Source organism: Chenopodium quinoa, unplaced genomic scaffold, assembly GCF_001683475.1.
Source record: "Chenopodium quinoa cultivar QQ74 unplaced genomic scaffold, ASM168347v1, whole genome shotgun sequence".
NCBI classification, from domain to species: Eukaryota; Viridiplantae; Streptophyta; class Magnoliopsida; order Caryophyllales; family Amaranthaceae; genus Chenopodium; species Chenopodium quinoa.
In genome coordinates, this window is record NW_018743732.1 from 393,684 (window position 1) to 414,395 (window position 20,712).

At 34.1% G+C, this 20,712-nt stretch overlaps 3 protein-coding genes and 1 pseudogene across 3 annotated transcripts; 1 reads left to right on the top strand and 3 right to left on the bottom strand.

Annotated features, from left to right (window-relative positions):
- Positions 1-411: 411 nt before the first annotated feature.
- Positions 412-3,196, bottom strand: LOC110684653 (annotated as a pseudogene).
- Positions 3,197-6,827: 3,631 nt separating this feature from the next.
- LOC110684654 lies at positions 6,828-7,465 on the bottom strand. The gene is made up of 2 exons (XM_021861089.1): positions 7,226-7,465; positions 6,828-7,106 (listed from the first exon to the last, which is right to left on the bottom strand). Exons 1-2 carry the CDS (start codon positions 7,373-7,375, stop codon positions 6,996-6,998), a joined length of 261 nt encoding a protein of 86 aa, XP_021716781.1. The 5' UTR covers positions 7,376-7,465; the 3' UTR covers positions 6,828-6,995.
- A 1,021-nt stretch (positions 7,466-8,486) lies between these two features.
- On the bottom strand, positions 8,487-11,677 carry LOC110684655 (CBL-interacting protein kinase 2-like). The gene is made up of 2 exons (XM_021861090.1): positions 10,957-11,677; positions 8,487-10,582 (listed from the first exon to the last, which is right to left on the bottom strand). The coding sequence occupies exon 2, from the start codon at positions 10,155-10,157 to the stop codon at positions 8,784-8,786; it is 1,374 nt and encodes a 457-aa protein (XP_021716782.1). The 5' UTR covers positions 10,158-10,582; positions 10,957-11,677; the 3' UTR covers positions 8,487-8,783.
- A 7,791-nt stretch (positions 11,678-19,468) lies between these two features.
- Positions 19,469-20,460, top strand: LOC110684614. Its single transcript, XM_021861051.1, has one exon. The coding sequence runs from the start codon at positions 19,555-19,557 to the stop codon at positions 20,299-20,301; it is 747 nt and encodes a 248-aa protein (XP_021716743.1). The 5' UTR covers positions 19,469-19,554; the 3' UTR covers positions 20,302-20,460.
- Positions 20,461-20,712: the final 252 nt, after the last annotated feature.

Consider the following 20,712-nt stretch of genomic DNA (forward strand, 5'->3'; position numbering starts at 1 on the left):
GTGGTCGTGATGTATGTGTGGACTTAACAGGGTCTTCTCCTTTGACACTGACAGGGCTACCTGACTTTGTTCCTGGACGGGTTGTAGCTGATGTGGCTCATTGAAAGAGGGTGAAATATGAACCTAGATGTCGGCTGATTGGATATGGTTTCATTCCCTTCTCCTTTTCTTCGCTTGGGGAATTAGAGAAGGAGGTTGTTGCGTTGTTGAAGCGGGTTCAGAGGTTCTCGGCGACGCAAGACATTGGGGCTCGTGCTACAACTCATATCTTCACTAGGGTTGACTTTGCAATAGCTAGAGGAGTGGGGGCCCAGATCGTATCTCGGCTTCCCACTAATTTATTGTAGGTTGTATGACTTTGTCTGTTTATAATAATAATAATAATAATAATAATAATAATAATAATAATAATAATAATAATAAAATCTCATTATTGATTATTTTGCATTAATTAACACAATTATTCTTTAATACAATAATTAATCCAACACCATTACAAGCTAGGATAACAAGAAAAACAAAAACTTGTAAAGGAAGATCAAGGAAGTCTTCGATTACCTGAGGACAGGACTTTCAACTCTTATAGATTCACTAAGGCTGAATGATGATGTAGAACAAGCAATGACGACTTTGAAAATGAGGAATTCCCACTAGTAAATTAAAAGGTATCCACTGACAGCATTCCAATATTTACAGTTGGATGAAAGAAGGTGATCCAGTTAAATCAATGAATGAAGGAAATTCATTGACTGCTCTTCTCTTCTTGCTGCCTCTAGTGATTATATCAGGTGAAGGCGTACAGAGTTCTATAACCTCAATCCCCTCATTAGAAAATGGCCGAACAGTATTAGCATTTCTGATAGGAGACTGAACCCTTATTGGTTGGCATTGTTGCTCAGTGATATCATCAATTACTATACATGTTATTTTGTCTTTCTTTGTAACATCTTCCATAACTGCAACAAAATCAACCATTGAAGAGGGATATGTCTCTGAAGGACCGGCTTGTTCAAATGGCTGTATATGCTCCTCTATTTCAGGTGAAGAGCCTCTCAACTCCTTGGGCCAAAACTCATTTCCATATCTTGAGCACTCGTCAAAATCGTTCCCAGTGGGGAAAGGAGCATCAGCAGGCAAGTCACAAGAAGACTGCTTTTCCTCTAGAATGGGAAACAACTCATTGTCAGAAGCATATATACCACAAAATGGTTGTATGTGCTCTGCTAAATCAGGGAAAGAAGTTCTTTCATCCTCAATCCATGTCTCTTCACAAGGTCGTAAGTGCTCGTTTGAAGTGTTCAGAGTAAAGCCACTAACATCAACAGGTAATTGATGCAATGGTTGTTCCTCCGGTGCACTCATCATTGATGATGAATCACTCTCCAATGAACCAACAATGCCTATGAAATCTCCAGCTAAGATAGAATCACTTGAATTTTGTGAGGTACAGCTTTGAACATGAATTGAAGAAGGTATCATCTCCATTGAAACATCAGCTGAAGATTCTATTCTGTCATCAGAACAGCTGGCCGAAACTTCACCATCATTTGAGTCAAAGTTGTCATCATCATCATCACAACCGTGCGTTTGGTCACTGTCCCCATAGCAAGGAAGCTCATCTATGGAACAAAAATGAAGTTTCATTTGGTGAGGCAAGCTTGGACACCCAGCAGCATGCTTCATGTACTTTGTAGAGAAGAAACTAACTGTGAGGTTCAGACTGAACATACAGCAATTAGAGGACAGCACAATGATACTAAATCAAAAAAGAATACAGATATATATCACTGCACAAAATCCGTAAAACAAAGAAGCGAAATATATATATAATATACCTTTGCCAGGAGTGGAGAGTAAGCATAGTGAGTGCAAGTTTGATTTTGTTGGCAAGTCCTCCGAGGGTTTTAAATCCCGCTGCCGCTTCTCGTACCGCTACTGACTCTCTAGGATGCTGCCATGCCCATTCAAACTGCAAAACCATTTAACAGTCAATCTTACAACTGTGTATTTCCAAATTTTAGTAGAAATTATAGTAGCAAAACTTATTCATAAAATCTTGGAAATGAATTACGTAAGAAAAGGTGCTAAATATGCAAATATGATAAGGCAATTTCCAAAGTCCAAACATAGCAGAACAAATTAAAAGCAAAAACCATCATAATTGTATAAAATCATAATCAAATTGCAATCTTGCAATAAATCAGACTAATTGTATCCCAATTCAAATCATCAAAATGTAATCTTGCAATTGACCACACAAATCAAATTTCCCAATTCGATTAAAGATCATCATCAATTATACTTATACCCCCAATTCAATGAAAGATCATAATCAAAAAGCATTCTTGCAATCAATCACAAAAATCATATCCGCCAATTCAAATCAAGAAATCCAATTTATGTTATAACAATGATTTACACATAACAAAGATTGTAACTTCAACATTGATGATAAAAAATAAAGCTTATTAATATAAAAAGGGGAAAACCTGAAGAGCAGCAACATTAGTGGGAAAACCATGAATACAAAGAACCATTTCCCAAGGTCGTTTTTTTCTTCGTTCTGAAAGCTCCGCTAGTAATTTCCCCATTATGTTGCCTAATTCGTCGTTTCGGGTTCACTGTAAACCTATTAATTAAAACAAAATTCAAAAAAAAAATTCAATCGAATAAATTTACGAAATTATTGAAATCGAAGATCAAAAGTTACAAATAGAAAGAAAAAGAATACCCAATATAAGAATGACCCTTGAAACGAGGGCTAAGAGAAGTTAAGAGATAGCATCCAAAAAACTTAGAAGTTCGATTTTTAGCATCTTCACACTTCTCCTTCTTCAATGTTGGTGGCTGGAATTTCTTCTGCGCACGGCGCCATTTAATTGCCTGCTCCTGTGCTACTTTTTTCCCTGTTCTTCTCCGGCTCATCTCTGATCTCTTTCTCTTTCTCTTTCTCTCAGATGTGCAATTTATTTTTTTATTTTTTTTAACTTTGGAGTTTTATTTTTGACCGTTGGGACTATTTTTTTCCCAGAAAAATACTGGTTTTTTAAAAATAATTACTATAAATAAAAAGATAATGTATTTTGCTATTTCAAGGGTCATGGGCTCGCGACACATACACATTGCCCACGACGGGGGAGAGCCAATTGAGTTACACGAGTCAAGTCTTTTTGACATTCTACGAAATATATATACTACTATACTAGCACTTCATTGGTTCTTTGTTAATTAATCAAACAATTCCTTTCAAAAAAATTAATCAAACAATCAAATGTTCATACTATTTCGATTCAATATACGTAGTATTAGGAATTACGGAGTACTTAGAAATCTTCAATCTGTAGAGTAAAAGAGTGAAGTGAGAAAATAACCTAAGCATATTTGTCGAGCATGTTTCTCCGTTTAATCTTTATGTAAACCAGTTTCACTTATCATTTAAGGCATGTTGCACTTATTATAACCATTTTTATTATTTTAAGTAGTTTGTTGATTATCTAAATTATTTTTTTAGGTTGAACCCACTAAACCTATACTACCACTAACGCATAAATTTGTCAATTTATATTTCAATAATAAAAATTGGAAATGTTAAGCACACTTATTTTGAAGGTTTAGGGTGAATTTGGATACATGAGATAGGAGTTGTATATTGTTCTGATATACACTGTAATTTTGGACTCATAACCAATTAAATATATAAACAAATTTTTTTCCCCAACTAATATGAAACTTCACTCTATTATACGAAGTTTGAAATTTGATAGAGTACTCCGTATTTTATTAGTTATCACTTCAAATGTATAAGTAATAAATACTGTAGTAGAAGTAGATAAGAGAGGAGGAGATTGAGATGTGCAATTCTGAAATACTTTGTATTCATTTGCAATTTGTAAAATCTTGTGAAATTACACAAGTATATAATTACTGCTATGAATTTCTTCTAACATTCAAATTATGGAGATCCGGAGAGAGACATTCATTCTGAGTTTCTAACAATGGATTCGAAGCAATCTTCAATGTCCATGCGCATTGCTTTTGCTAATGTTCATCAATTAATTGTATTTTTCTCTGCTCTTCGATTATCTTCAATGTCCATTTCAAGCACCGAATACATGTAACAAAGCTTATAAGCACTCATTCTGCAAAAGGATTCTCAAGTATACATTTTCCAGTAACACTTCAAACGACATATTCTCCCGTCCAAAAACACAAATTGCATATTCTCCCGTCCAAAAACAAATTGCACATCTTTGCCTTTGGAATAGGCAACGTCATACATTAACATGTACAAGAAACACATGACAGCGAAAATAAGGAGGTTACCCATTAGCTAGGTGGGTTACATCACAAGAAAGTTAATTCAGCTACACAGAAAAGTCAATGATAAGGGATGTCGAGCGTAGATACAATCTCAGCAAAAGGAAGTGTTCAAAGGGAATGGAAGTGGGCGATCATGATACCTCCAGCCCTCCTGGAATTGAATGAGCAAAGTGATGTATACAGTGGCAGCTATTATTGAATTTGAAAAGAGTACCAGTAACAAGACTCCCATCAGTCCAATTTCAAAATTCATTGAAAATAACATTTTAGCCTAATTTGGAGTACTCACAAGTCATAACTCAAAAATCAAAAAGAAGAGTCCGGCTACAGTTCCCTTTCATGCACATAAAGTTTCTTGGTTCCTGCTAATCACCAGCTAACCCAAACCAACGGTTCCAATCAAAAATATCAGAAAATACTTCTCGGCCAACTGATATAACTACTTGGATGGTCAAATTAACCTAACTAATGGAGATTTTATTAAATATTATTAACCTATTTTTCATCAGATAGTTAAGGATTGTATTCTGAACCTACAAACGCAAGGAAGGAGCAAGAGAAGCCCCCAAAGAGCTAAGAGCATGATTTTCATCTCTTTTCAGATACTCAACAAGGAGTCAGGAATCAAGAGGACAAAAGCAACTTATATCAACTTTAAAATTAGAGAAAGTTCTAGAATCAAATGGATACATGTCCAAATTCTAATGGTAACACACAAGCAAAAAGTCCTAATTAAAATGCAATTCAATCTTGCCCAAGCTTAGCTGAGTTACAACTTAGTGACGACATAAACAAAAATCCAGAAACTTTAATCCAATTAAAATGATAGAGCTCATAGAAGGCTATGACTGCAAATTTTAAATAATGGAGGTAGAAGATGATGATTACCAGTTCCTCCTAGAGTCATTGTAACAACTCTCAGCTACCCTAAAATGGAACATGACCTGAACATGAACAGCTGTTTATTAAAGAATCCCCAAAATGGAAGAAAACACATTCCTTATGGAGGTAGGGGTGTATCTCTAGATGGGATTTGTACAACTCTACAGCACTGAATTTCTACTTAGCAAGTTAACACCCATGGGTAAGTGACTAAAGCTGGACTATTCAAGTAATAACAGGCCTCTATTAATAATACAAAATGCACTTCTGAAACAAATAAATCATTGACAACAGAACAGCAAAGAGTTGATGCTTGTCAAATAGACAACTTTTCTTAGAAGAAAGGTACCACTCCACACATGCAGAGAAAATCAAGGCTCAACTGCATATACAGCAAGCTGATCTTGGTCAGATAAGCCCCCAACTCCCCACCACTGGTGGAACCTACATTAGTAAATAACTAGCTCCTTATAAGTGTTATCCACAAGCATAAAGCTAACAGTAACACCACAAATAGTAGACCACTTGACACAAGGTACATTAATATAATGTGAGCAATTAATAAGGAACCTGAAATAGATAGTCATGATGGAGACTTGAGTAAGAGTTGTGGGTAATCTGGCTACTCTCCCTGCACAATGTACTTAGCCCCATTCTAATGCAATTCTTTCTTTTACCTGTACAAGTTGATCAACGTTCTTTCTATACCCAGATTCTAATTATATAAAAAGTAAAAGGGAACAAGGGCATAACAACAGTTACAAGGGCTATATTGGTCCAATAAGCTTTCTTATCAATTTTGACAGCCAAGTGGATAATAAACTTAACATTGTTTGATGAAAACATCTCATGGTGCTCAAATCTTGGGATACAGAAACATCCTTCAGTAACAAGGTGGCAGAAACTCCAACATTTTTATCACTATCTAAGTCCAGAGCAGGAGCAATAATATGGATTCATGAGTAGCTTTGTGAGGGTAGGCAGTAAAATAGGAGTGTCAAGTTTGTATGCTCGGGTTCTAGCTAGATGCGCTCGAATCTGCTGACTCCATTACTCCAGTATTGTATGGTACTATGGTATAGAGTCGGACAAGCAACTTCTCCATAGGGAATGACAGGAGTGAAAGCTCAATCCAATAGTTCAATTTCGTGGAATCACAATAAAGAAGTAAATAGGTCAATGCCAATCAGAAAGACAAGGTTTAGCCTAGTCTAGTCCTAAGGCTATGAAATAGATTCACTGATACAATCTTCATAGCAGCTGCCCAGCACAATGCCCGTTTTATGATCTTCTAAAGAACTAGTACTACTTCACCACTACAATTAACCTGATTTTTTTCACTCTTTCTTCAGCAGCAACACACATAACAAAATAATGATAAAGGAATTAGACCTCAGCAATCACACACCGCATATGATTTCCGTAACAAATGATCAATTAAAAAACTCATATTATATGCGCTAAACCACATTTGTAGCGTACCTGGATCACCCGACAGGCTAATCCCTCAAACTAAAAAACCTTAGCCATACCCCCCCGTGGTTCCAAATCTATGTAAACAAAGAGACAGGGGCACACACACAAACAGCATAGCATGATATTGATTGAAGATGCAGGCGAAGAAATTAAGCACAAGAGAAAAATCAAAATTTCCATATCATTAACAAACATGTATATGTACATATTATTCATAGAATATTACAACAATAATGCATCTTCTTCAAATTAACAGAATCGTCATCATCATCACAACAACAAATACAACTACCGTATTATATCGTATCGAAAAAGAATTAAGACGAGCTCTTAGCTGAAGCAGCAGAGAAATACTTCCAGAGATACCGACCGCTCGCCATATCCACAACCGTCCAGAAACTCGAACAAATCCCCGCCATTACCTTATCCTTCAATTCAAACGAAATCAATTTCGAAAATTAGAACAAATTACATCAATTCCAACAAATTTCAAACCCTAAACCAGTGAAATCAAATTAAAAGAAGAGAAATGCGAAATTGAAGATACCTTGTATGAAATCGGAGAAGAATTTTTAGGTTTTGGAGAATCAGGAAGAAGATTGAGGTCGACATCATCGGAAGAATTGAGATTCTTGAGGACGAAAAATCCGGCAAGAGCAGCAGAAAGAAAAATCAAAATAATTCGAAGTGGACACATTTGAAATTTCTGCAAAATTTTGGCAAATTCACCAACCAACAGTAATTGAGAGAGAGAGAGAGAGAGAGAGAGAGAGAGAGAGAGAGAGAGAGAGATAAGGGATTGATTGAAATTGAAATTAGCGAAAATGGAGGAGAAAATTTGAAGATTGGCCAATTTATCATCAGCTTGAGATTGAAATTGCAACTTATGAAATTTGTAAAATTTTAAAATCTCTCATGATAATGTTTTTGAGTAGAAGAGGTTGGGTGCTTGCTGAAGAGGACTCGTATCTCCTCAGTTAAGCTTACGGACTTACGGTGCAATGTGAGTTTGTTACCCAATCAAAACTTTTAGAGCCGCAAAGGTTTCAAGCCAAGGCGTCCAACCATTTTATTTACGTAGTATTGATACACAAGATTTGTTACTAAAACTTTTTCAATATATAATCTTCTTCACATTCCGATGGTAGTGAGATGAAGGAAGGAGAAAGGAAACGGAAACTTTGGGCTTGCCTAGCATTGCCCTTGCTCTGAGCATACTTATATATCAAAATTTCTCATTTCAAGTGATGAAAACTTTGCATTGGTGAACAATAGTAGGCTATTCAGGAATTATTTAGGACTCTTCTTCTACCAAAATTTAAATTTGGCTCTTCGCACTAGTAATCATTTGCTTTAACGAATACATCCAATGATATTGTTGACATCCTTTCAAATCAATTTTGTTGCACTTAAATATTTATGTTCACGCAAAGTTCTGTTTATTACTTTTCTTAGTTGGAAACTTGCAAGTTGCAACTAGTTAATTAGAGTTAGAAAAGAATGTCAGATTTTCAGTGAACTAAAGACCTTTGGTCTTAGGATCAACTCTGCACAGTTCTCGTCCCAAAAAAAAAAAAATGTTGCTCCATTCAAATAGTTGTTAGTTTGTTACCATCATAAGTATAATTCTCGTTGCTTTAATATGTTCATCGTTAAAGATGCTCTTGGTGTGTGAAGAAACATTAATGATGTAAAGCCACGCTGTACGTAGTATTATGAAACCAGAAGGAATGGAGGATATATGTTGTTCACAGAAGAATTTTAAGAGCAGAGAATTTTTTTTAAACTGAGCAACAAATCAGGCATGGTAAGGTAAACGTAATTTTACTGAATCTGTATTGGAAAAGTAAATACAAACTTTGATTTATCAAGCATACACATACATCTTACATCCATATACTTGCCTCATAAATAAGCTCTGACCTTGTTGCAAAGTCAAGAACAGTCAGTAATGCAGTAAAAGGCATATAAGTCATTTAAGCTTGGAAAGGAAAGGAATCACATGTTAACGTTGACATACTCTCCCATCATCAAAAACATGATCAAAGTATGGGACCAAGACGGCTAAAGAGAAGTTTTAAGAGTTTCCACCATCACTGCTACTGCTAAGACTGCTCCTGATTTTGCAATGGTTGCTGCAATTGCAGTGGCTGCTGTTGTTGTTCCCCTTGCCAGGCCCAAACAATATCTTTTAGGGAAGGCCTTATATCTTCTTTTATCACCTTTTGATACTCGAAAGTATCTCCATTGGCTTTTCTCATCTCCACCAAATAGAGTGCAGGGGTGACCTCAAATATTTCTGCATCAATTGACAGAACACCTTTCCTTCCTTCGCTTGTGCCCTCGAAGTTGAGTAATCCTTTGTCCATCCTCCTTACTTTTAACCTTAAGCTTTTAGCAGTTTCCATAAGCTTAGAGATTATGGTAGAAGCAGCTTCCCTGGACGTAAATCTTGCTTCCTTCTTATGACTACAGTCTTCGAATAAGCCAGACAAATCAAAACCACACGAAAGGGATATGATATCAAATGCATTTAACTCTGCAGGTTTGATCCCCTCCTCCCTGGATTCTTCATTGGCATTGCTACTTCTGGAAGGGCCTGGATCTCCGTTGCTAACCACATCATTAACATTTATGCTATCTGATTCAGATTGGATAGGTTTTGGGGACAAGTCCTTTTTATACCAAGAACTCTCCTTTATCTTAGCAATTGTGACTCTAGTATCAGGGTTAGGGTCCAAGATCTTTCCCAATAGTCGGCGTGCATCCTTTGGAAACCAACTAGGGCATTTATATTCTGCTTTACCAATCTTTCTGTACATCTCCATCAAATTCGAATCATGGAATGGAAGAAAACCAGCCAAGAGAACATATAAAATCACCCCACAAGACCATATATCAGCTTTGGCCCCATCATAGCCTTTCCTACTGATGATTTCGGGAGCAACATAAGCAGGGGTCCCACAAGTGGTATGGAGTAAACCATCTTGTCGTTTAGTTTCAGCTAGAGCACTCAACCCGAAATCTGAAACCTTCAAATTCTCATTTTCGTCTAGCAGCAAGTTTTCAGGTTTCAGATCGCGATGATAAACTCCCCGGCTATGGCAAAAATCAACAGCACTAATTAACTGTCTGAAATACATTTGAGCAACATCCTCCTTTAGCCTCCCTTTGGCCAACTTGTCAAAGAGTTCACCGCCTTTAGCATGTTCCATCACAAAGTAGATTTTAGTCTTGGTCGCCATGACTTCATATAGATAAACAACATTTGGGTGCCTAACCATTCCCATTACAGAAATTTCTCTTTTAATTTGATCCATGAGTCCTACTCTTAAAACCTTTTCTTTGTCAATCATTTTGATGGCCACACTCTGGCCATTTTGGATACTCCTCCCGTAATAAACCTTAGCAAAGGTACCTTGCCCTAGTAGTCTCCCCATTTCATACTTATCCATCAACACAGGCGCTCTTGGCTCCATGACTCACAAAGGAAAAAAATCTAAGAGGCAATATCAAGATACGAATCTCCTGCCAATACTGACTGTATAGTGTATAATACTATGTACAAAGCAGGAGAACTAGAACAGTGAGCAAAAATCAACCATCCCCATAAACATCACGCCTAAATGCAGACGGCATCCTATTGCAATCAATCCCTTGAAGCTTAAAGTCACCACCAAGACTCACAAAGCAGCGATGTGAGTATCCAATTTGATCAACCGCCAACAAAGCTAGAACAGACAAGTTCCTAGCCTCATCAGCTAAAACATAAAGTCCCCCAACAGACAACCACATCATTTAGCATTCCCTGAAAAATGTCTCTATACAAGACACAATCAGGAGAATGCTTAAAACAATCCCAAAACCAAAATTTCCGGAATAACTCGTCGATTATCAGGTTAAGCTGCAAGAAGAGGCAAATTGATGACAACTAAAATCACAAGTAACAAAAATCAAAATTCTGCAATTCACCCATACTTAATTCATCATAGCAAAAAGTTTATAACGTCTTCCTAATTTTCCTTAAATTAAAACAGAAATACTGGATAATTAATAGCAGTGCTACTTTTAAACATATAAAATTAAACCATAATCCTCCACAAAATTCAATTCACCAAATCAAAAACCATCATTCACCATTAACCCAAATTTAAATTCTCAAAAAACATCAGAAACTTCATATATTCATTTGCAAACACACATATATCAACTTAAACAGAAATTGAATTCAAATTTACAGAAAATTAATTGGGAAAAACAAAGTCAGTGAAAATTTACCAAGAATTCGAAGTGGGGTTGTAGCTGCGATATAAAATTGGAGGTAGAAGAGAAAATTGAGAAGATTAAAGAAAACGGGGGAATTTGATGACAGATCTGAAAGACAAGTACAAGTTCGTTGCAAAAGATGGCAAAATAATCGTCGCGCTTACGATAATTTGGCTGGGTCAGGGGCTCCGGCTTCTTCTTTGTATTTAAATTTCGATTTTTCCCCTAATTTTTATTTTTTTATTTTTATTTTTAGTTTTCCTTTTTCTGAATGTTGCATAAATAAAGAAATGAAACGTGAGTAGATTTTCCCCCAAATAAAGAAACGTATGGAGATTTACTGGTTTTGGTTTTGTTTTTTATTTTTTGGTTTTGTCTTCTTCCTTTTATTTTCTTTAGTTGAGGTGTAAGTGTATTGAGTTGAATATGAATTTTTTTAATTTTTTTTTATTTTTAAGGACAGAATATGAATGATTTTGGACGGGAATGGATAAGGGAAAATGGTACTCGTATTAAAATTATATTGGATGGATATGTGTTTTATAAATACATACTTAGGAAAGATTGAGGTTGATGTGTGTTGAATCTGTATATGAATTATGTTTATTAGGAATGATAAAGGAAAATATTAGTTAAAGCGGAAAAAAAAAACAATTAATGAGTATAATGATGTATGCAAGTAAACATAATTGCTTTGCCAGCTATAATGAGTATCGAGGTATGTATGTTCAATAGATGACAATGGAAAATACGACCACATGGGGGTACATCAAGAGAGAGTTGTGATTAGGGATGTTAGTGGGGCGAGTCAGATAGGAGACATGCCCCTAGAGCGAAAATGGAGATGAAAATCATACTCAATATGGGTGGTGTACCGTATAATAGTAATAGATCTTAAGTTATGCCCGCCTCAAACCTGCCTTGCCCTTTAACTACATATATATAACACCAAAGCTAAAAATTACCTTATATCCATTTAAATGAGATAACAAATTTTAACAATTGAGTTTCATCTTTTGGATTCTAGTAAACTTGTCCAACATCAATTCAAGGAAAATTTTGGTTGATACTTGTTTAACAGTTAAGTTTTATATATAACAAAGAAACTTAATAGACACGTATAGGAATTACGAGATGGGGATTAAGCGGGAGGTGGGGGCAGGGAAGGTGGGTGTGGATGCATACCTTGGTGGGTGGGAATGATTTTAGATTTAAATCTGGTATGTGGAGATGAGGATGGAAATATAAGGTGGCCTGGGGATGGGGATGAGAAGACCAATGAACATCTGCCCTCACTCCGTCCCATCCCATTAACATCCCTAATTGTGATCATGCTTCATTCAAACGCCTTAACGATTAGAAGATAAATGAAGGATTTTGGAATTGTTCCCTTTGTTTAAAAGCTTAGGGCTTAGGGTAATGTGACTACATGTGGGCCGTGGCTACGGCTAATTATGTGCGGTATTATATTCTTGATTCTCCATATGTACCTATCATCCAAAGTTGTTTGAGGTCATTAGACTATGTTGGTGGAGATATCGCGATTATACATGTTGCTGTATATCTTCACAATATTGTTAGTTAGATCACAACATGGTTATTTGTGTTAAAAAGTCACATTACTCAATAACTTTAAGTTAGGCCAGATTTATAATGCTTTGTGAACAAAACAAAATAAAAAATTAGAGGATCAATTTATAATGAATATAGTTGAATAGTTCTCTGCCATGTACAATAAGTTTAAATCATACATATGAAGTATGGTTATGATAGTGCCATTATTAAACTTATTGAATGTTTTTGTGTTTTTTAAAAGAGATATTAAAAAATTAGGAGTTTTGTTGATATTAAAAGATTAGGAGTTTAGAAGAAGAAACAAAGAAAAGAAAAAAGAAGCATGAACTTTGTTGATTTATTACATCAACGTTGAACATGGCATGTCCGACTCCGACAAACTTGACTTTGTCTATCGAAGTAAATTGATTTTTTTTTCTTGTCTATGTATGCTATGCGATTCATTGGTTTACAACTATACAAGTTGTATTCGATGCTAGGTAAGATGGGCCAACATAAATAACTCTTCTTGATGTGCGATAGAGTGGTGTATGATGCTCCTTCATTCCCTGTATTAGTAGCTCCCTCGAGTCCCTCGACTTATTAATTAGTATATAAGGAAACACTTTTCTGTTTTTCTAATACATGTAACAAGTTGAGTTTTAATTAATACATTATATAATAATAAGTTATTGCATATATAAAAAGAGTGAGGAAATATATACGGAGTATTAGTTGTGTTCAAATAATCAATTTTTCGTTAAATAAAAACCTGAAATGCTAAAATGACATTTATGTTTTTATAAGAAAAACCTTTTACTTTTGTGGTTGTCATTGGTGCTCAACACTTGACTATAAACTTTAGATATACTACGTATTAAATTTGTATGCAATTATCTCTAATTTGTATGCACCTCACCCCTCCAAGAATGAGCCACTTGCAAATTAAATGTCTTCATCCACTCCTAAAATTAGCCCTTAATTAAGTTTGCAAAGTCGTTGGCTTCTTTTGTTACAATAAATTGAAAGCTTAAAATAGAAACAAAACAAAATATAATTAAAAGCAAAACTTAAAATGAATTCCTATTTTATTGTTTTTGAATAACAACCTTCATGGAGGAAAAATCAAAATGTAATAGCCAATTCACAATGTTTTGAAAGACGTTGTAAGAAATTTGATTGTTTTTACTTTCTCATTTGTAATTATTGCTATTGACACACAGATAAATCATGTGACCCTTTCTTGTCTATTGTTCTCATTTTATAATAAATTTCTCCTTTAATCATCCTAAAGAATACGAAGTATGATAGATTGATCTTTGAAATCTAGAAACTATAAGTCTATAAGACTAACTTACGAAGTATTTTTATTTCCTTAACAAACATAAAATGGCTAAAAAAAAACCTATATTAAATCCTTATCTATTTAAAAGTGGAAGTTTCACAACTATTTGCTTAGGAATAGTTCTTTCATTATTGTACAATACTCCCTTTGTCCCTTTATTTTTGCCCCATTGTCATTTTTAGAGTCAAACTTTGAAAACTTTGCCATAAATTCCCATTAATCTATAAAAGATAATTTAGTCATCATGAATGGTCTTGTTAAATTCGTCTCATTGTATATTTTATTAATATCAAGTTTTTATAATTTTTACGTGTATGGAAATAAAGATGTAGACGTTTAAATACACGTCTGGAACACCGTACACAGTTAAATTGGACAATAAAATAGGGATAGAGGGAGTACTTCGTATTGAATATGATCTACTAATGGAGTATTTGTATAAACTGTTGACAACATAAGATACTCATGTGTAGTACTTCTTATAAGTCACTTCGTATTTGTTAAGATAATATTTTAAAGATATATAAGTCACTTCGTATTTGTTAAGATAATATTTTAAAGATCAAAAGGCAAAATTCACCAATCGAACGCTATAAATTTTTATATGTGGCTTGCCATACCGTGTAGCCGGAGTTATTTATAAAGGTTATTTATTCTGGGGTTACTTAGCTTATAAGTAATTCCTGAATAAGTAACCCTTGACCGTCTGAGTAACCCTTGACCAACTGAATAACCCCTATAAAAAAAACCCCTGACCGACTAAATAACCTCTGACCGATTGAGTAACCCCTAAATAAATAACCCCTATAACTAACCCCGACCATATAGAAAAAGCATATAAAAAAAGCTTTTTTTATGTGGCCGGGATAGTCAGCCATATAGAAAAAGCATGGATCAAACAAAGCTTTAAAAGAAATAAACATCTAAAAACTAAATTATCCTCTTCAAATTTCCAACAATTAAAAAATAAAATACAAAATGAAAGGGAAAGCAGAGATTTTTATTTTTTAATGACCATAAAAAAATACTACAGAAAAAAAAAAACAAAGAAAAGAAAAAGAAGAAGGGTTACGTGTATGGCGGGAAGGGTGTGGTGGACTGGTGGGTGGGGTATTAGAAAAAAAAAAAGAAAAAAAAAAAACCGGATGTAAAGAGTGGGCAACACCCAGTTAGGTGGTCCCGTCACCCGTGGAACTCGCCCGATTCAACTATTACTAGATCCGTTTCCATCTCGTCACCACCATTTTTTTATTTTTATTTTAATGTTTCTGTGACATCATCTGTAGTCTGATTTTTTCTTTAACATATCATGCTCTTTAAGCTATATATGGTATACTGATTATCAAGGACTCTCTTCGTCTTAAATTCTTAATTATTTATCCAATTTTTGACATGTATATCGACTTATGTCTATGAATATGTCTACTCTACTCCATACTTCAAAAGTTAATTTGTATTACTCAAAAACTCTATATGTATTAAAAAAAAAAAAAAAAAACTTATTCTATAATACATAACTGCTTATTGCAAACAATAAAAAGTACTTTGTATTTCGTGTTATTGTTTGGCAAGAATCTAAATTAAATTTGAGAATTATTTCAATGTGTGAACCTAAAAGTTTTACATTTACCGTATTTACCATCGATCATAGCTTTGCTGAAGCCTGAAAATGTGTTTGTATTTGATTCAATTGTTATCTTTTATTAGATCGATATAAATTAAATCTCTTTCTATCACTTTTTATTTATGAATAAACTTATATATATATATATATGTGTGTATATATTTTATTATTCTATACTTTTAGCTACTCCACATCACCTTATATTATTTCATTAATGTACTTATTAATTTTACACATTTTTTTTTCAAAAAAAAAAAAGTAAGAATACATACCCTAAGAGGGATAGATGTAAGCATGCATAATAAAATGCTCGTACTACGGTGCTACCTTTCTCTCAAAAAAAAAAAAAAAAAAAAGGATGTAAGCATGCATGTAACTATGTAAAATCAGACTCATCCCACATCCTCCCCATTTGGGTGCAGTGGGGATAGATGATAGAAGAATTTTTTTTTTGAAATAGAGGATAGTATTAGTGCAAAGTATATAGATTGATGAAATGATTTAACAAGAAGGTAAGGTATATACTCTCCCCATGACCCCATCTCAATTTTTTGGTCATCAATTGTCACTTAATTGAAAATTAGGAGATAATAGGACTATAGGAGTGTAGGACATTATCTGCACTGGCGGAGCCAGGATTTTCAAATTGGGGGGACAAATTATGGATATAATATAAAAGCGAAGACAGTTGCATTATAATGTATTTAATCCTGATATACCAAAGCACCAACAAGAATAGAAGTATAAGCAATCACATGATAATGCACTAACAGGATTATAAGCAAAGGATATCACAAAATCTAAAGTGTTGCACATAATGACACTTAATCAACAAAAACATAATAAAAGCAGAACCAAATATACTTGCCTAATGGAAGTCCATTTAATATGGGCAGCTCCCAAAGATTGTGTTTGTACATAAAAATGGCTAAATGTTGCTCCTTCACCGATGATCACCTCAAGAACATAATTAGTCCAATAACACTTGTTACCATCTCCACCTAAAAACACCTCAACTATACCCACCTCTCCTCCCTTCTATCAACACCAATACTCTCGGGTTCGAAACCGGCAACATATTCGACTCGGCATCACTCCCTTTCAGTGAGAAAGACCTCAAATTTAAAGGGGCATCAACTCGGCACCCTTCAGGCACATAAATAAAGATCAAATCAGGAGCACCAACCCCATTTAAAGACCAAAACAAATCCCCTTCAATATTTGACACAAATTCCGATACCCTTTTCAGAATATATAGCCTCAGAAAATAAGTAAAGTATGGGGAGAAAGAAAGGGTTATTGGGTTAACAATTAAAATTGCAAATTGGGGATTTCAAATTTTCAATTAGAAGAACAAATTAATATATTTAAGAGTTAAGACATACCTTTAGATGCAGCGAAGACCAGAAGATGACCGAGGCGGCGACTGGCGACTGACGGACGACCGACGACGATGAGGGGTTTGGCAGGCAGCGACCGAGCGACAGACAGGACTTTGGTTTTTTAATTTTGGTGACTGTCGAACGGAATTGAAGGCTGTTCGCTGTGCGCTGTCGTCTGTCGAACCTCGTCATTGGCCTCACTGCTGCGAACTGCCGGAGAACGGTGGACAGCGTCAGGCGACTCTGGCGAGGTGAGGGCGAATCGAAGAGAGAGAAATTAAAAATTGAAAGACTTAGGGTTTGGCTGCAAATGTCGCACAGAGCACTCTGTAATTGCGTTTTTTTGTTTTTTTTTTTAAATTTTTTTTTTTAATTTTTTTTTTTGAAAATGGGGGGACAAGTGTCCCCACTCGTCCCCTTCTAGCTCCGCCCCTGATTATCTGAATCCGTGAACATTTAATAATCTAAAATATTTATAAAAAAGATTGTATGTGAAAATCATCCAAAAAATTACATTAGTGTTTGAAGATCTAATAAAGTTCATCATTTCAAATCAAAATAGCTGCACCACTTTGAAATACATTTGTACTATTCATATTAATTCTTAGAACATCTTTTTATTTATAATAAAAAATAATAATGATGTTATATGTAAAAAATTATCATCTTAGTTCCAATGTACCACTTTAATAATTTCTATTTATCGAGAATTAATTAAAGATTTCAATTCAATAGTCAAAGTTATATGTTGGTAGCAAATTAAATGGTCAAGTAGTGCTGTAATTGCAATTCTATCTCCTATTAATAACTTAATACTAAAATAGACATCGGGAGTGACATGTGTCACATCCTGGTGCTGTTTTTTTCCTCCAAAACTCCCCCTCCCCTTTTAGCAAAAAAAATTTATTTTTGGAATATTTTTATAATAAAACTATAATAATATTATTCCAAACTTATATATTATCTCTATATAAAATGTATTTCTTTTTATTGTGTTCTAAAATTTTCCATGCACATTTACCTAAAATAGTTTTCCAATTCTTTTTTAATCATCTTTTAAACGAGTATTATTGAGTTTTACCGAAAAAGAATAATAAAATTGATTCATATCGAAGTAATTGATATTAAAGAAATTACTTTAAAACATCACTTTAATTTGTTTTTTTTTTCAAATTCCTTTTTATTTTGTTTATTAGACTAATGGAGTATTAGATATGACCATAAAATAAATGTTGTATTCGACAACTATATTATATGTCTAATTTGAAAATGTAAAATATCAATCAATTTTTTCTTATTACATTATTAAAAAAAAGTTAATATCTTAGTAAATACAAAAAAGTTATTATCTTTTGATGAAACACTTTATTAAGATAATAATTTTATTACATTCGACATTCATAAATAAGCTGCATCTTAAAAAACACGTCGGACATAGTGACAAGTGACATATTCTTAAGTTTTTTTTTTTGGATAAATAGGTATCATCAGAAATGAAATTTTAAGGCAATAAACAAACAATGATCAAACTATAATTATTGGATAGCTTTCAAACACATTTTTATATAATAACAAAGAGCGACGATATCATGTAGAGCATCAATCCATAAACAGAAAATGTACTACTAATAATATAGGTTAGTGATGCCTAATTAGTGATTGTTATTGCCTTTAATGATCTAAGTAGTATTTATTTCCATTGAAATTATTTTATTGGATATAAAGATGATATATTATTTAATTTGTAATCTATATATTTACATGTATATTGTGCCAATAGTTTTACTGTAGATTTTAGTTTGTTGTTTGATTAATGTTTTGATGTTTATTAAAAGACATTTATAAATAAGTCTTTAGTCATATAGTCACTAGATTGTATAGTTTTATTGGGAATAATATGCATTATTAAGTAATATAATGTATACTACTTTTAAATATTTTCAACTCAACTAATCAACAATAAATTTTTTTCTTTCTCAATTGTAGTTTATATGAATTTTGCCTTATTATTTTATTTTTCTATATGCATTGTATTTGTTTATTCCACATGAGTTGCCTCATTTTTATATTATATCAAAATTCATTATGGAAAAAAGATTATTACTGCATCGCACGGGTACTAATCTAGTAATTAAAAAAACTGAAACCCAAGGCGGGATGGGAATCCAACGTGATAATCGGCTCGATTACCATCAATGTGACACATGAGTTAGTGTATGTTGATCAGCTGAATATTTGGGCCGGGGATGCGATCAAATTAAATGTGGATTACTTTTGATATTTAGATGAGATGTACAACTTCAATAAATCAAAGCATGTGATTATTGGTCATCTCTTTCGGTATTAAACATTATACATGTGATAATGTTACAAGATCTCAGGTGCTCCTATAATTTCATCAACTTTTCGAACTAACTCAAAGTCATCGATCCCAATCCACCACATCCATGGCTGTTAACTGTTAAAGTGTATAAGTTTATGTTCAAGTCCACTCTTTCTACCGTTAATGACGCTTACTATTCACGTGCCAAACTATCCAATTAACATGGAAGTTGTCATATATATATATATACATACATTATTATTATGAAACTAGCTTTATCTAGTCTATTTCCTAGCTTAAATTCTTGTGATCCAACAAATTTTTCAGACGACATTCAGAAAGCTACCTTACACTCCAATAAACTAGGACAATTGTCACAAAAATGAATGTTGATCATCCTAAATATCTTCATTCAGTCAAAACCAAAGAAGCTGCTGCTGCTGCTACTACTACTACTATTGGTGTCGCAAGTTGTAAGGTGGGGAGAAGGCGGAGGTTGATATCTCGAGAAGCTTCTAATTTAAGTAACTTCTCCGTGGAGGCCGGGGGTGGTGAGTATCATGCACAAGAACCCGCGGCTGTGCCCTTTGTGTGGGAATCAAGTCCAGGTACACCCAAGCGCCATATTATTATGAGGTCTTCAAATTGTGATCATGAAGTTGATCACTTATTTCCTCCCTTAACTCCCCCGCCTTCTTATCAGTATAAAGGTAACAAATATGCAACCACAAGAATAAGGCCGGCTTTTACTTCTAGCAAGAAAAAGAAAGAAAATGATGCTAATAGTAATAATAATGTTAATCTTATTCAATCAATATTTCCAAGATTGTCTTTTACTAGAGATCATTCTCCAACATTGTCATCATCCTCATCGACCAAATCATCATCACTGCCATCAACTTCTTCATCGTCATCGCCGTCCTCACAATCACGTTCCGTGGTGTCAACTCCTCCTCCTATACATAGGCAAAAGTTGTCATTTGAGTACCCTAGTGCAGAAGTAGAGGAGGAGGAAGAGGAAAGAGTAGTGGGTATACGTAGGAGTGGTTCGCCTGTTTCTACTTTGTGTTTTAGTCGTCTTTCTTGTTGCAATGCCAAGTTCCGAGGTCTCTACTCGACTTGGTTCTAGCTTAGATGAGCAATCGCCAATGCATCACATTGGCTACCATATATATATATTACATTTTTTTGCGAATTCCAACCAATTAGTTTTGGTGATTCCTAATTAGATCCGTATTATGTAAGCTTAGGATCTAATCGTTCTAAGAAATACCCTAAATGCAAATAATTCAAGGAAAATTTGGTTTTAATAATCCTAACTTTAGCCGATTTTCTTTAAATAATCCCAACTTTTGATTATTCTATAATAATCTCAACTTATATAAGTACTTCTTATAATAATTCGAACTTTTGTTTTTGTAATACATAATAGTCTCAAAAGGGGTCAACAAAAGCAACAAAATAACACTTCGTATTATTTTAGGATGATACATGTATAAGTTGGAATTATTCCAAAATAATCAAAAGTTGGAATTATTTA